Source organism: Podarcis vaucheri, assembly GCF_965113315.1.
Source record: "Podarcis vaucheri genome assembly, chromosome: 5".
NCBI classification, from domain to species: domain Eukaryota; kingdom Metazoa; phylum Chordata; class Lepidosauria; order Squamata; family Lacertidae; genus Podarcis; species Podarcis vaucheri.
In genome coordinates, this window is record NC_138763.1 from 67,379,414 (window position 1) to 67,393,995 (window position 14,582).

Sequence of the window (14,582 nt, forward strand, 5' to 3'; positions counted from 1 at the left end):
ATTTAAAGAAATTGGAGTGAGGGTATTTCCTTGGCTTTGTGCATGTTTATTTCTCTCTACATGGTTTGTGGACGCTGTGTACTTTCCCATCCTCACCTTACCTTTTATCTTTGCAACAACCCTGTGAGGTAAGTGAGACTGAGTTAATTAATATATGTGCAGCTAAGCAGCATTTGGTAGCTGCAGTTCGTGTAACGTTAGGCATGCAGTCCCTGAAATGCTGAAATATATTCTTTTTGGGGTGCAGTCCTATACACACAGTTTCTTCAAACTGAGAATTTCTTGATCCAAATCCCACGACAAAAGGGAACTCGGCAGGGCGTTTTCCTGTCCAGGCAGTAGCAGCTCTCCTCACGCCCTGTTTGTCAGCTGCCTGCTTGCTAACAAGGACGCTGTGGGGTGCATGACTGAAACATGCACTCCTTGCCAGAAGCTGCCTGTCACTTGTGTGCTACCCCAGTAGTCTTTCAGCGGCTATCCTGATATTTAGCTGTGTTTATATTACCGTGCTGCTGAAACCTCCCTCCTGCTTTGCGAACAGCAGAAAGGAATGCAGACTGGAGGAGACCAAGGGCCCTGCGAGGCCACCCAGATCAGAGAGTTTTGTGCAGAAGCCCCTATATGGCTCTGTTTGACAGAGAGATGGAGATGGAGCTCTGCTCTGCTCCTTGTTTGGGAAGCTGGTGGGAGGGGAACAGGCCAAGGAGCTATATAAGCTGAAAAGGTTCACTTTGCCAGTGCACCACCCCAGAACAGCTCTCCCCAGCCAAGCGCTGACAGGTAAGAGGCAGGGAACCAAAGAAGTGATTTCAGGATTTGCCTGATCAGTTTAGATAAAGAAAGAAGGGGGGGGGAGAGAGTCTTTCTTTGCTGTTTCAATCCAGCATATTGGTGGCACGTAGGAGAGCTCATCACACAAGAAAGGAGTACATGTGCGATAATCCACGCCCATTGAGCTTAATTGGTGTTTGCTATTTTACTTCAGTGGGATGTTCCATGTACTCTTAGGTCGTGCTCCTGCTGTCTGATGCACTGCACATTTACTTGGAAGTAAGTCAGTCTGAACTCAGTGGAGTTTAATCCTAAGTAACTGTGCTGCAATTCTAAGGAAACATTCTTGGGTGTGGGACTTATTTCTGAGTAAACAAGCACTGGATTGTGCTGTTTGTCCTGATCCAATTAAGTATTTATTTTTATGAGAGGATTTAAGCACATGCCTTACTCTTCCAGTGAAATTGGTGGGGCTTAAAGAAGGATACTATAATTTTGCCTCGATTGTGCCATTGTCTTATTCCCTGACCCTCACTTTTGCATTTCCATTTCTAAGATGAAGCTGGTATGATGTTTATAAGCAATGTCATTTATAGCTAAGCCTCTGTAAGCCTTTCTGCCAGAGTATTTATTTCTCCTTCTGCATTGCTCTTTAAGCACCATCCTTGCTGGGAAAGGGTCTCTCTCTCTCTCTCTCTCTCTCTCTCTCTCTCTCTCCCTCTCTCTCTCAGTTATGATTCAGATTTGTTCCTAGTGTGTTCTTGCTCTTTAGAAGCTGTGTGGATATTAGGCTTGCATGAATCTGTACATTGTGAACCTGAAAAGGCTTTCCCACTTCAGGCTTTTGACAGGTTCTTTTCACACCCTCACTGGGATTCTCAAGCTTGGAATGAACTGGTGGATTGAGACCTAATTGAATGTGTGTGTGTGTGCGCATTTTCACATGGAACCCCTTTGGTTGTTTTGCCAAATGGAGATAAGATGCATTCACTTCTAGTCATGGCCTTAAGTTCAGAGCAAGAGGAGATATGTAGCAGAAACTTGTGTTTTGTTTATGTCATGGTGTAAAGTGCCATGTATATACATGGATAGTGCTGCATAAATAAAATTACTATTACTACTTCACGTGCTGCTATTACTCCTAAGTAGTGCCTAGAGGAAATTCCTTAGAAGCAAGCATAACAGCACAAAATTAAAACTCTAGTGAGTCATAACTTCACTCTGTCCCCTGTTCGGTGTAAGTGTTGATGTTAACTAACAAGGGTAAATTAAATTATAGAGTGCAAATGCTGTAAAAAAGCATAATCTAGGATGGCTAGATGCAAAAGAGGACATGGTTCTGCAAGTTGCATAGAAGTGGGATATTCAACAGGTGTGGCTTGTCATGCAATAAACAACTGTTGAAATCCTATCTTCTTTCTGTTCTTTGTCCCATTTTGCATCTTATTCTCCTAATAATAGCTGCAGCCTAGGTTCTCGTGGATGCCCTGTACTGTACCCAGTTGGGGCTTGTGGGTAGCCCAATGCTCGTATGTAGACCTGTGCCAGTGGAAGGTACATGCACTAGAATCCCTCCAGTCACACTGGCTCTGAGCATGGTCCTCTCCATGCCTCAAACACATAGCTATCCAAACTGGAGTGGCCAACATTTGTTGACATACCACAATATTTACTGCAGCATTTCCTCAGTATACAGTTGCCATTCTTCTCATGTATATAATGTACTTGCTGAACTCTGCCTATGATAATATATTTGGACATTTAATTATTAGAACACACACACACCACTCACTCACTGGGGAAAGCCCATTTTTTGCTTTTCCTGCATGGGTTTTTTTGTCAATGTCTAACACCCCCACACCTGAGCTTTGCCTGCATTGAGGCTGCAGGTCATCAGGACAGGCCAGCTGCTTGTCCAGTGCTTGTATGTGAGGAGGGGCCAGTGGAGAAAAGAGCGCAAAGCCCAGGGCCTTCTCCATTGTGACACCATCCCTGCAGAATTCCCTTCCGAAAGAGCTTCATATGGCCCACTCCTTCCATGGTTTTCTAGAGAGCAACTCTTCTCTTTATAGCCCAGTCTAGCACCTGCAAGGGACAGCGATAGTAAATCTTCACTCGGAGTTGTGTTATTTAAATTCTCCTTGTGTTGATTTCTGTCATTTCAACTTATAATTACTATAGATATTTACTTGCACAGCTTTGACATATTGTGAGCCTGTTTGTTTGGAAAGTGGGAAAAAATAGAAGGATCCTCCTCCTCCTAATATCTAAATAAGCCATAATCTGCAGACAGTATATTTCAATGAGATTTGCCTTTCCTGTAGCATACCTGGTATGCTGGGATGCCTTTTAGCTCTGTCCAGAAGCAAGAATTAGCAGACAATTGCACATCTTAGGACAGCTTTCCCCAAAGTGCTACTGCCCTCCAGATGATGTTGGAATACAAATCCCATCAGCCCCACTTAGCATCACCAAAGGTCAGGGATGATGGGAGTTGTAGTCCACCAGCAGCTGGAGATTACCAGGTTGGGGAAGGCAGCCTCGGGCTGCAATCCTGGTCATGCTTTTGCTGGCAGGCAGTCCCTTTGCACTCAGCAGGGCTTACTTCTCAATAGACATCCATAGGATTAAACTATTAAAAGACAATCCTATGTATAAACTCCATTAGATGTACTGGGGTTTATTTTCTTAGTAAACATGCATAGGATTGCTCATGAGAGATGCACACAATGGGTTTGTTGCAGGTTTCTGGGTTACATTAGCAGCTGCAGTTATCACCTTAGCACTCTGGAGCATCCCAGGGGCCTTAGAGCACTGCTTGCTTCTCTGTCACTAGAAGACACATGTTAAAATCTGCTTGAATTTATCCTAGTTACTAAATATGGTTTTCATTTAGAGTTCACCCTGCTCAGGCAGAAATGCAGCATTCCGCCCCCCCCTCCCTCTTAGGATTTTTGGCTCAGTTGGCTTGAGTTTGAGCAAACCACCCTTGACCTCTCCAGCTCTGTTCCAAAAACAGACATTTGAAAGACTTTGTTTCCTAATTAGGAAATCGTTTGTTCCAAACAGGCTAGCTAGAGGCACTCAAGTTAGGTAAGGTTTCCTCTGTGCTTTGGATTAAAATGCTCAAGTATATATAGCCACTAGCTCCCCAAAGTATGTGCTATTAAACATTTCTTTTCAGCAAAACTAAATATAAAAAGTCTTCTTCTACTTGTTGTTTTAAATTTAAGGTTTAATTCCCATCCCCTCCCTGAGCGTTTCAGAAGACCTATATTATACCCTCATCCACTTTTTATGTGAAGTAACCTGGACTGATGAGACAAAGAGTGAATTGACACATCACGTTCCTTGAGGTGATGTGTCGAAGATGTGTCAAATGAAAAATGTAAATGTGACAGATATAGATTTGCAAATGTGGGTTTATTACCACCCAGGGAAGAGCTAAGGTTAGCAGGAGCTCTTTGCTGAGCTCACTCATTTTGGGACAGCCCCAGGTTCCCCTGTGTGATGTGTATAGAAGTGGCCTCTCTCTATATTTATATTTTGGTATAAACATTTCCTTAAAGATCTCTTATCCCAGGTTGAGAAGGCATTTGAATTCGGTTCCCTCTCACACCCAAAGCAAAGGCTCACTGGCTCACAAAGCATTTCCTTTGAACACTGCCTCACAGTTCCCATTCCTGAGTCCCAGGGTGTGTTCTGAGGGCACCATCTTGTATGTTTGGGACTGGATGGGCCACCTGAGAATCCCAAATGCTTCACCTTGAGTTCCACATTGGAAGAAAATGAACTAAATATTAGTGACAGCAGATACCAATGGAAAGGCACAAGAAATGCCATTCTTTGTTTCTAAGAGGCATTTAGAGCCTATGTTCTTTGTATTCATGCTAGACATCTCATTTTTACCTTCACCAGTTTGAGCTTTCATGCTGCTGCTCTCATGATGAGAACATCAAGTGCTTCTAGTTTCTTAATTAAGGCCTGCAGTGCTTGATCTTATCTGCCTTGTTAAAATCCAGCACCGCAGGCCTTAATTAAGAAACCGGATAACAGTATTAAGTTGGGTTAAGTTGCACTTGAGTTTCCTCATGACTAGCAGAACTGTTTGTACCCTGTACTAAATCAAACTGAAATCTCGCATCCAAACCCTACACACACACACACACACACACACACACACACACACCTTCTGAAACCCTTGGAGAAATGATGGGATAAAAATTTAAGTAAGAATTATATTGTCACTATTACGATAAGAAACATTTGCTTTTTAAGAAAAGTAAGCTCAGATTCTTAGGAGGGTGAATTCTGTACCTAATAGCCACATTCTGTGGCTTTATCTTCACTCCCACTGCATCATGGGGGAGCGGGGGGGGGGGTAAAATAGTAAAGGTAAAGGACCCCTGGATGGTTAAGTCGAGTCAAAGGCGACTATGGGGTTGTGGCGCTCATCTCGCTTCAAGCCGAGGGACCCGGCATTTGTCCACAGACAGCTTTCCGGGTCATGTGGTCAGCATGACTACACCGCTTCTGGCTCAGTGGGCAGAGGCGTACGAAGTGGGGGCGGAAGGGGTGGGTGACCCTGGGTACTACTCGGGAGGGGGGTGACAAGATGGCCCCTGCCTCTCCCCAACTGTAGAGTGGCTGAGGGTACACGCAGTCAGTATGGGCGCCACTCACACAGCATCTTCTCTGACATCCTCCTCCATCAAGAATGGAGATGGTAGCAGAGAGGATTAGAGTATCTCCCTCCTTCACACCCCTTTGTCATCCAGAAGCATTGCAGGGCAGAAGAGTGTTGACCATTGGGGCTACTTTTAAGGCAATTACAATGGCAGTGGCCCTTCAGAAGCCCACAAGTCCCAAAGGCCACCACTTTTAAAGTCATGAATTGCTGCTCTGCTACTTGTCAGGACAATTGAGAGAGGTGACAGGGATTCCCCTTTTGCTACTTTTACAAAGTTTCTTCTAATTGGAACCAGACCCCGTTAACTCTCGAAGCTAGCATTCCCCTGCCCCCAACCACCACCACCGCTCCTGGGAATGTTTTCTTTTATTACATTGAGACTTCTATGTTCTCTTTATAGGTCTGTACTTGTGTGGAAGGTCTGAGAAAGTTGCTATAGAAGATGTGTGAGGAAGAGGACAGCACCGCACTGGTTTGTGACAATGGCTCAGGACTGTGTAAGGCTGGCTTTGCTGGGGATGATGCTCCGAGAGCAGTTTTCCCATCCATTGTGGGACGTCCCAGGCACCAGGTGAATAACTGGCTCAGCGACTGAAACACTGATTGGTACAGAAGCCAAAGGATTCATTAGCAATAATAACATGGACCTCAAAAGGAAGAGTTTTGTTTCCCACACACACTCCCTTTACAATGCCACACTCCTTATCCAATTTCTTTCAGATCATTCCTGTTGATGTCAATAGAGTTTTGCCATGTAGCATGTTGTGGTCCAATTTAAAATGCAGTTTAAACTCTTGAGCAGCCATATTGGAAGAGAGTAAACTTTCGCCAGAGGCTGGCAACCCTATTTCCTCAGCCAGTTTCTCTAATTTGGAAAAATGTGCATTCAACAGTGCTTTTTGGTTTTGTGTTTGCTGAGGTAGAATGGGAGAATGATCAGCAAGTAGAATTGACTATTAAAATTGACTAATCAGTTGACTAATTTAGAACATCTTGTAGATTGGTAGACTAACCATAGATTGCTATAGAGATGAGTTTTAAGAAAGTCGGGGGGGGGGACAAATATCAAGTAATCATAGCAAATCAAATATCACTAGTCAGATACCTCTTACTAAGGGCCCCTCAGGATGTCATTTTTATTGCACATTCATGATGATTTGTGCTCATGATTTTATCAGGGCAATAATATACAGTCCTGTTTTTAATACTGTTTGTAGCTTTACATGCTTTGGGGTAGCCACACTTCTTCCTTTTTAGTCAGTGCATATCCCACAACTTCCTGCTGAAATCTAGTAACTTTTTATACCACAAATGTTCTGGTTTCTTTTGTTTTACTTCTGTTCTGCTATAGCCTCTCCAGACAGCAATAATGTGATAGCACTGGGGAAGCATCACAGAACAAGCTAAACGGAATACATCCATCAGTAATGCGCTTTAAATAGCCATGTCATCAAACTTCAAATTCACAGCCTAAGATGATCTTGAAACTGTTGAGATATCCATAAGCTATAGACCTGAGTTGGGGGGGCCCTTGTGTGTCCAGTCTCTGCATGTCAGGTCAATGGAACTGTGGCTTGTATCAAATAATTATTGTGACCCAACAAGAATGGAAAATGCACGTATTCAAATCCATCAAGATAGCACACTTTTTTAAAAAAAGACTCTTTTTCTTCCCCTGTTAAAGCTGCAATACTATTTATCTGGAAGCAAATCCAACTGAAATACCTGAGGCTTACTTCCAAATAACAATGGCTGAGGATCAGGCTGTAAATGTGAGCCATGGAAGTGGAGCACTTGAGAAGAGTGTGCTGTCCAATATTTGCCACTAGATGGCTGTTCACTCATATTTATAGCATGTACCAGAAGTAAAGATGGCCATCAACTTGGATGACTTCAAAAGAAGATTAGACCAACTCATGGAGGATAAGGCTGCCAGTAGCTGCTAGCCACAATGCCTATGTTCTGCCTCTATTGCCAGAGGTGGTATGTCCCTGAATACTGGTTGCTGAAAATCACAAGAGTGCTGTTAAGCCTGGGTCCTGCTTATAGGCTTCCCATAGATATCTGGCTGGCCACGGCGAGAACAAGATGCAGAACTAGAGGGGCATATTCTTTGCATGCAGAAGGTCTAGTCTCTGGATGCAAGGGTTTGAGGAAGCACTATTATTGGGTCAGATCCCTGTCCAAGACTCTGGCAAGCTGCACGCCATCTGTGTAGGTGACACTGAGCCAAAGGGACCAATGATCTGAGCCAATATAAAACGGTTTTCCTATGTTTCTATCCCATTGGCCACTTTTTCCTATTACGTTTCTTATAGTTATGCTCAGTGGGGAAACAATGAAGGCTGGTTCCTCAACCTTTTATTTAAAAATAAGATAGAGGGTATGGGTCATCTTGTTTCCTTTGTTACATTACTTTCTTATGAGCCTGTTGTTATCGTCACCTTTTCTCCCTCTCTTACTTAGGGTGTGATGGTAGGGATGGGCCAGAAAGACAGCTATGTAGGAGACGAAGCCCAAAGCAAGAGGGGGATCCTGACCTTGAAATATCCAATAGAGCATGGAATCATCACAAACTGGGATGATATGGAGAAGGTATTGAAACCACAAATTAAAACAGAATATAATGCAAAATGAATGATAAGCAGAAGCAGGGATTTTTGCTCTTTTTTGGGGAGGGGAGAAAGTTGTGATTTGCCTGTGTATTTTTGGTGAGAACAATCTGCATATCTTCTGCTATTGGGATTTTTAATTTTTTTCCAATAAGTTCATGGTGTTTGGTGTTCCAGTAAGGACGTTGCAAGAATGCATATTTGCTGCTATGATTTGGAAGTACATAGAGAATAATTAAGAAGTCACAGAAAGAAAATGCAATTAACAAGTTCTGGAAAGTGGTGGCTAGGGCTTCCTGTATCTGGAGTGGGCGTGGGTGCTTCTCCACCACTGCTGGTAATGTATACATCTTCTGCCCATGGAGGTTATCTTTACTCACAGTGTGCTGATTGGGAGCTGTTTCTCCTCATTGCTCTCATGCGTGCAGCTGCGATGAATATTGCATTCACATAGATGACACCACCCCCTCTCATAGTTCTGAATCAGACATTGCTAGTTTGGGACGGAATTATGCGGTCCACTTAGCCACATGGGCAGAAGAGTGGGCAGAGGAGTAGATTGGGATTTGCAATGGTTTGAAAATTGTGACTATTAAAGTGTTTTCCTCACCTCCTAAATTAGGTGGCTGAAAGCTTGGGGGGGAATGGGATTATTTGCATGAGAACAGAATTGTGTGCAAGCTGCAGTTCTGATATTGAAAACATGTGCCTGTGGCGTTCGTACAGAGCCCCCAGTCGTTTCACAGACTATTGACCTGTACACCACTGTTTTATTCTTCTGCTGCCACCAACCAGGTTTCTTCTGCTGAAATACTGAGTCTCAGTCAGGTTGTAAAGTCAACAATGAAGATTAAAGTTTATTGAAGAACGAACAAGTTTTAAATATGTTCAGAACGGTTTCTCAAATGCGTGCCCTTAACTAGATGTGGCACTATCTCACACTGTCACACTCTTCTCTCTCAGTTCTATCCCTGTCTCTCACTCTGCCACAATTGCTATATTCATCTTTTACTAGCTTTCTCTGACTCTCCTATCTTCCAATGGTAAAATCCCTGGGCTGAACCTCAAAAGCAGGTAGGCTTTCTCATTGGTCAATCTACATTAACCATTCCCATCCCCCTGTACAAACATAATCACAAGGAATGGGCAAAGGCCACATTGCCCAGGAACACCGTGGTCCACAATGCTATGTCTGCCTTCTTGAGCCACAAGGGTCCAGTAAATTATCCAAGCCTGAAATCTGCCTACCCTTGATGTAGAAGAGGTTACCTGGACTGACATGGGTGAAACTATGGAGATATAGCACTTGCAGTCTAAAACATTCAGTTCTAATGTCTCATAAGAGTTCTGTACCCACTGGAGCTTCAGAAATATTGTCAAGGTGGGGTGGTGACCTGTGGCTGTTTATTATAATATTATAATAAAAATTCACTTTGCTTTTTATTAATACAGATTTGGCACCACTCTTTCTACAATGAGCTGCGCGTTGCCCCTGAGGAACATCCAACTCTGCTTACAGAGGCACCTTTGAACCCCAAAGCTAACCGAGAGAAAATGACACAGGTAAACAGCCTCTTCTTAGCATTAAGGTCTTTGAATTACTATATGTTTATGTATTTCTTCGTTAAAGTTCTATACGGTGTAGGTGCCAGCTGTATTTCTGATTGTTGATGTGGGTTATACACTGGTTTTGGTGGTTCTTTCTTCTGAGTTTGTAGGTGACCTTTATCTGTATTAGACTCTGTACTTCAGGACAATAAAAGGATTAACTCATACTTTTCATTGAATGGCTGGGATTTCAGTTCATGTCGTTAATATTTCATGGCACCACATATATATTGGTGTGAAACCCATTTCAGCTACCCTGATTTCCTGAGAACTGTAATTTTCTGAGGAATGGAAGTGACTGTTAATCCAGCTTAAGTTTGTAAACATACCCTAGCTGCATAGTACTGATTTTTATTTCATTAGAAAAGATGTCATGGTGTACATTAACCCTCTCTAAATTAATGGAAACCTCTGTTGTTAGTCATGAGTTCTATTGATCCAGTTAGTGGAACCTGCTTAATTTGCAGGTTCTGGATGCATTGATAAGGATTGTGGAAATCATTTAAATTATGTGCTGTTGGTAATTAATGGTTACGACCCTATTGCATGGAGTAACAAAGATGATAGCACAAACCCGATACTTTCATTTTGTTTGTTTGTTTTTAATTACTTTTCAGATTATGTTTGAGACTTTCAACGTCCCAGCTATGTATGTTGCTATTCAGGCAGTTTTGTCCCTCTATGCTTCTGGACGTACAACAGGTAAGAAAGTGATGGGAGCTTTTGGATTTGTGAAAAGGAAGAAGAGTACATAGATATCAGGATAAATTCTGCCCGTTTTGTGTTGTATCTAGGGATTGTGCTTGACTCTGGGGATGGTGTCACCCACAATGTGCCAATCTATGAAGGCTATGCACTGCCTCATGCCATCATGCGCCTGGACTTAGCCGGCCGTGACCTTACCGACTACCTCATGAAAATCCTGACAGAACGTGGCTACTCATTCGTTACTACTGGTAAGAGAAATACTTAGGATTGAGATTGCTGAACATACTTTTAGGAGCTTTACAGGCACGTGGTTGCTTTCAGTAATGGTGAACAAGTTTTTCTATTAACATGTCTTGCCTAACACTATGTCTCCTGACCCCCTGGATGTGATGTGGGGACAGATAGGAGGCGGGTGAAAGCCCTATTCTGCTAGTGCTTGCTCCTGCTAGTTCAATCTGGCCCCAAATGTTGTGCAAATTTGTAGCATTTGGGGACTTCCTGTTGAGACGTGTATTTGTTTATTTTGAATGCAGAACACTGCAATTTTAAAAGCAAAGCAAGAGTCCTGTTTCATTATCATGAATAATACTGAACTAAAGATAAGCAATGCAGTTCCTTTCTTTGATTGCCAAAATTCTTTGGTGATCACTTGTTGCCGAGTAAGATCAATCAATCATTCTTTGATTGCTGAAATAGTGTGATTTACATAGTACTGTTTGTAATTTAAACACAAATCTTTGCTTTGAATCCCATCTGCAGCTGAACGTGAAATTGTCCGTGACATCAAGGAGAAGCTTTGCTATGTTGCCCTGGACTTTGAAAATGAGATGGCCACGGCTGCTTCTTCATCATCCTTGGAAAAAAGCTATGAGCTGCCTGATGGTCAGGTGATCACAATAGGGAACGAACGTTTCCGCTGCCCAGAGACACTCTTCCAGCCCTCTTTCATTGGTAAGATAACTTACACTGTTTATTGGCCAATTATATTATTATACTCCTGCAAGAAATTCAGTCACCTCTCTCTAAATGGCCATACCTACCTGGTTATTAAAAATGGAGAACAAGTGGTCCTCAGGATGTCATTAGACTACAACTCCCATCATCCCTGGTAATGATAATGTATGCTGAGCTGATGAAAGTTGGAGTCCAACTTCCTCTCGAGGGCTATAGGTTTCCATAACTGCTTCTACGCCAACACAGACAACGATCCTTGAACATCCATCCTTCAGTTCACTTCACTTTCTGATTAGCTTTATATGCTAGAGGTGATGTGGGGCATTTCACTCATGGTGTGGTAAAAACCTGGACATGTATTTCCAGCTAGGAGCTGGCTCCCTGACAAGTGTACAAAAATAGCATAAACTAAGGCTTAAGACACCAAAGTGAACTTGCTGCCTTAGGGTAAATGAATGTTATTGTTGGCAGCTGTAACATTTGGGAAGAGTTGTTTGAGAATCAAAGTTGGATATAGTAGCAGCATTCTTTGCCAGGGAGATGGTCCAAGCAGTTACATACCTGTGAATTCTAGATTCAGGTAGGTAGCTGTGTTGGTCTGTCACAGTAGAAATAAATTAAAAAATTGTCCAGTAGCAGCTTAAGAGACCAACTAAGTTTGTTCTGGGTACTGTATAAGCTTTCGTGTGCATGCACACTTCTTGAGATACACTGAAACAGAAGTCATAAGACCCTTATATATAGTGGGAGGGTGGGATGGGGTTTTTCCCAGAAGGGTAGTAGGGGATGGGTGACTGACTCAATGGTAAAGCTGCTGACGACTGTTAATAACTGCAATTAGTCCTAAAGGAAAAATACAAGGGATAGTATGCAGGTGACAAAAAATAGCTTTAGCGTGTGTAATGAGACAAGAATCCAATATCGCTATTCAGACCAGGTCTCTGAATGTCAATTTATATACCTATGAATTGACATGTTTTGAAAACCCCAACTCTAACTGGATTTGTAAATGTTGAATAACTATATTAGGAATTCTTAGCCTGCATTGAAAATTGTAAAGGTGCTTCTATTCTTCTTTCATCTCTGTCATTCCCTTTATAAGAAACATTTTAAGAAACCAATTGTTGCACTTCAAACTTTGTCTGACTTCAACCTGCTAATAAGATATTGGTTTTTTAAGTGTGCACACAATTACCTGACTTCTATACGCTAGGCTTTGAATAACAATTTCTCTCAGCCTTGAATTAGTTTAAGGCTACAGTGGTACCTTGGTTTTCAAACATAATCTGTTCCGGAAGACCGTTTGACTTCTGAAACGTTTGAAAACTGAAAGTGGAAGCCTCAATTCAATAGGGCAACTCAAAATGGAAGCTGTGTAGTATGTTCAGCTTCCGAAAATTATTTGAAAACCGAAGCAGTTACTTCCAGGTTTTTGGCGTTCAGGTTCCGAAACGTTCATCAATGGAGACATTCAAGAACCAAGGTTCTACTGTATTTCATTAAGGTTCATTCTAACATCTTCTCCACACCTTCACAGATTGGTGGCTACTGGGTTCAGTCTTCTCAGTTGTGGCACCCACAATTCTACTATCCTAAGGCATGGTTAGAATTTTAGGATGCCCTCCCCAGGCAGATCCATCTGCCACTTAACATATATGGCACCAATTTAAAAATATTTCATTCTCCAAGGCCTTGACAGAGGGTGCATTTTGAATTTATGATTTTGTTGTTGCATGTATTTAAGTTTATCAATTGTTTCTGGTCCTGTTTTCTTTCTGATTGCCATTTTCCTAATTATTATAATGGATGTATTTTAACACTTGACTATAATCCACACTTGGAGAGGCAGCTCAAAAGTTGGAAAGCCAAGGCAAATATATTTTAAATAAATAATTTCTCAACCATCATAGGCATGGAATCTGCTGGCATTCATGAAACCACCTATAACAGCATCATGAAGTGTGACATTGATATCAGAAAAGACCTCTATGCAAACAATGTACTATCTGGTGGAACCACTATGTACCCTGGCATTGCAGACCGAATGCAAAAGGAGATCACTGCCCTGGCACCCAGCACTATGAAAATCAAGGTACTGCATTATTTGATTATTATCTAATTTATAGCGGCAAAGTAGGCCAGCATATTTTAAGGTGACTAGCTAGCTTACATATTTTAATGTAACTAAGATAAGCCAAAAAGGGATATGTAAAGCCCTTAATAAAATCTTGATGCAGAAAAGGTTAAAGCTAACTAAACAACTTATCCCATTCCCAAGCCAATATAGGGAAAGACAGGAACTGAAGAAAGTAGAAGACCAAGCAGAGGGGATTCCCAGCAGCACAGTGATTCTAGGGCGAGTTTACACCATTAAAATTTTTTTCTTGCAAGAAAATAAAATTAGATTATTTCCTGATGATACCATGGTTAAGCTCCTGTAAGTACTCTGGTGATCTTCCCCAAGGTTTTGCAGGAAATCACCCACCCAATTTAAACTGCCTTTAAAAACAGAGCAAAATATAAATCTGATCACGTAAGAGTGCTTTTGCAAGAATACTGAATTGCCCCAGGTGAACGAAACCTAGTGTTTACTTTTCTCCTGTCAAAAACAATTGCATAAGCACTCCTTTAGATAGGAAGACTTTAGAAGCAGCTCTTACCTGCTTGTGTCAGATACACAAGTATGGACAGATAAAACTCTTTTGTTTACCCATTTTTGCCATAGGAATGGCTTGCATCACTCCACTGAATTCAATTTCTTCGTGCAGTTCATTTTATCATTGCATACAGCATTTTAGCTACACCCTTCCATTTCTCTTTTGTGCAGATTATTGCTCCCCCTGAACGCAAGTACTCCGTTTGGATTGGTGGTTCTATCCTTGCCTCTCTTTCCACCTTCCAGCAAATGTGGATCAGCAAACAAGAATATGATGAAGCTGGTCCATCTATTGTTCACCGCAAATGCTTTTAAACTGCTTCTCTCTTTCCTATTTTTTTCTCTCTCTCTCCTTCCCTCTCTCCCCGAGCACATTACTGTGAATATATTCAGGAATAGCAATGTTTTTATAACTCTATTCCACTTATCTTAATAACAATGGCTCTGGCTATGTTTCTAATTAGATTCTGTGTATTTTGGGGCTGGGGCTGGGGATAGAATAAATTGTAAACATGCTACCAGTTGGGTGCTTGCAATTTTTCTTAATAAAAACACTTCCAGTTGTTCTTACTCAGCTGAAAAA

General features: G+C 41.9%; 1 protein-coding gene across 1 annotated transcript; it reads left to right on the plus strand.

Annotated features, from left to right (window-relative positions):
* Positions 1-626: 626 nt before the first annotated feature.
* On the plus strand, positions 627-14,517 carry ACTA2 (actin alpha 2, smooth muscle). The gene is made up of 9 exons (XM_082222190.1): positions 627-780; positions 5,862-6,032; positions 7,928-8,056; positions 9,526-9,636; positions 10,299-10,383; positions 10,476-10,637; positions 11,149-11,340; positions 13,254-13,435; positions 14,171-14,517. The coding sequence occupies exons 2-9, from the start codon at positions 5,904-5,906 to the stop codon at positions 14,312-14,314; spliced, it is 1,134 nt and encodes a 377-aa protein (XP_082078316.1). The 5' UTR covers positions 627-780; positions 5,862-5,903; the 3' UTR covers positions 14,315-14,517.
* The last annotated feature ends 65 nt before the right edge of the window (positions 14,518-14,582 follow it).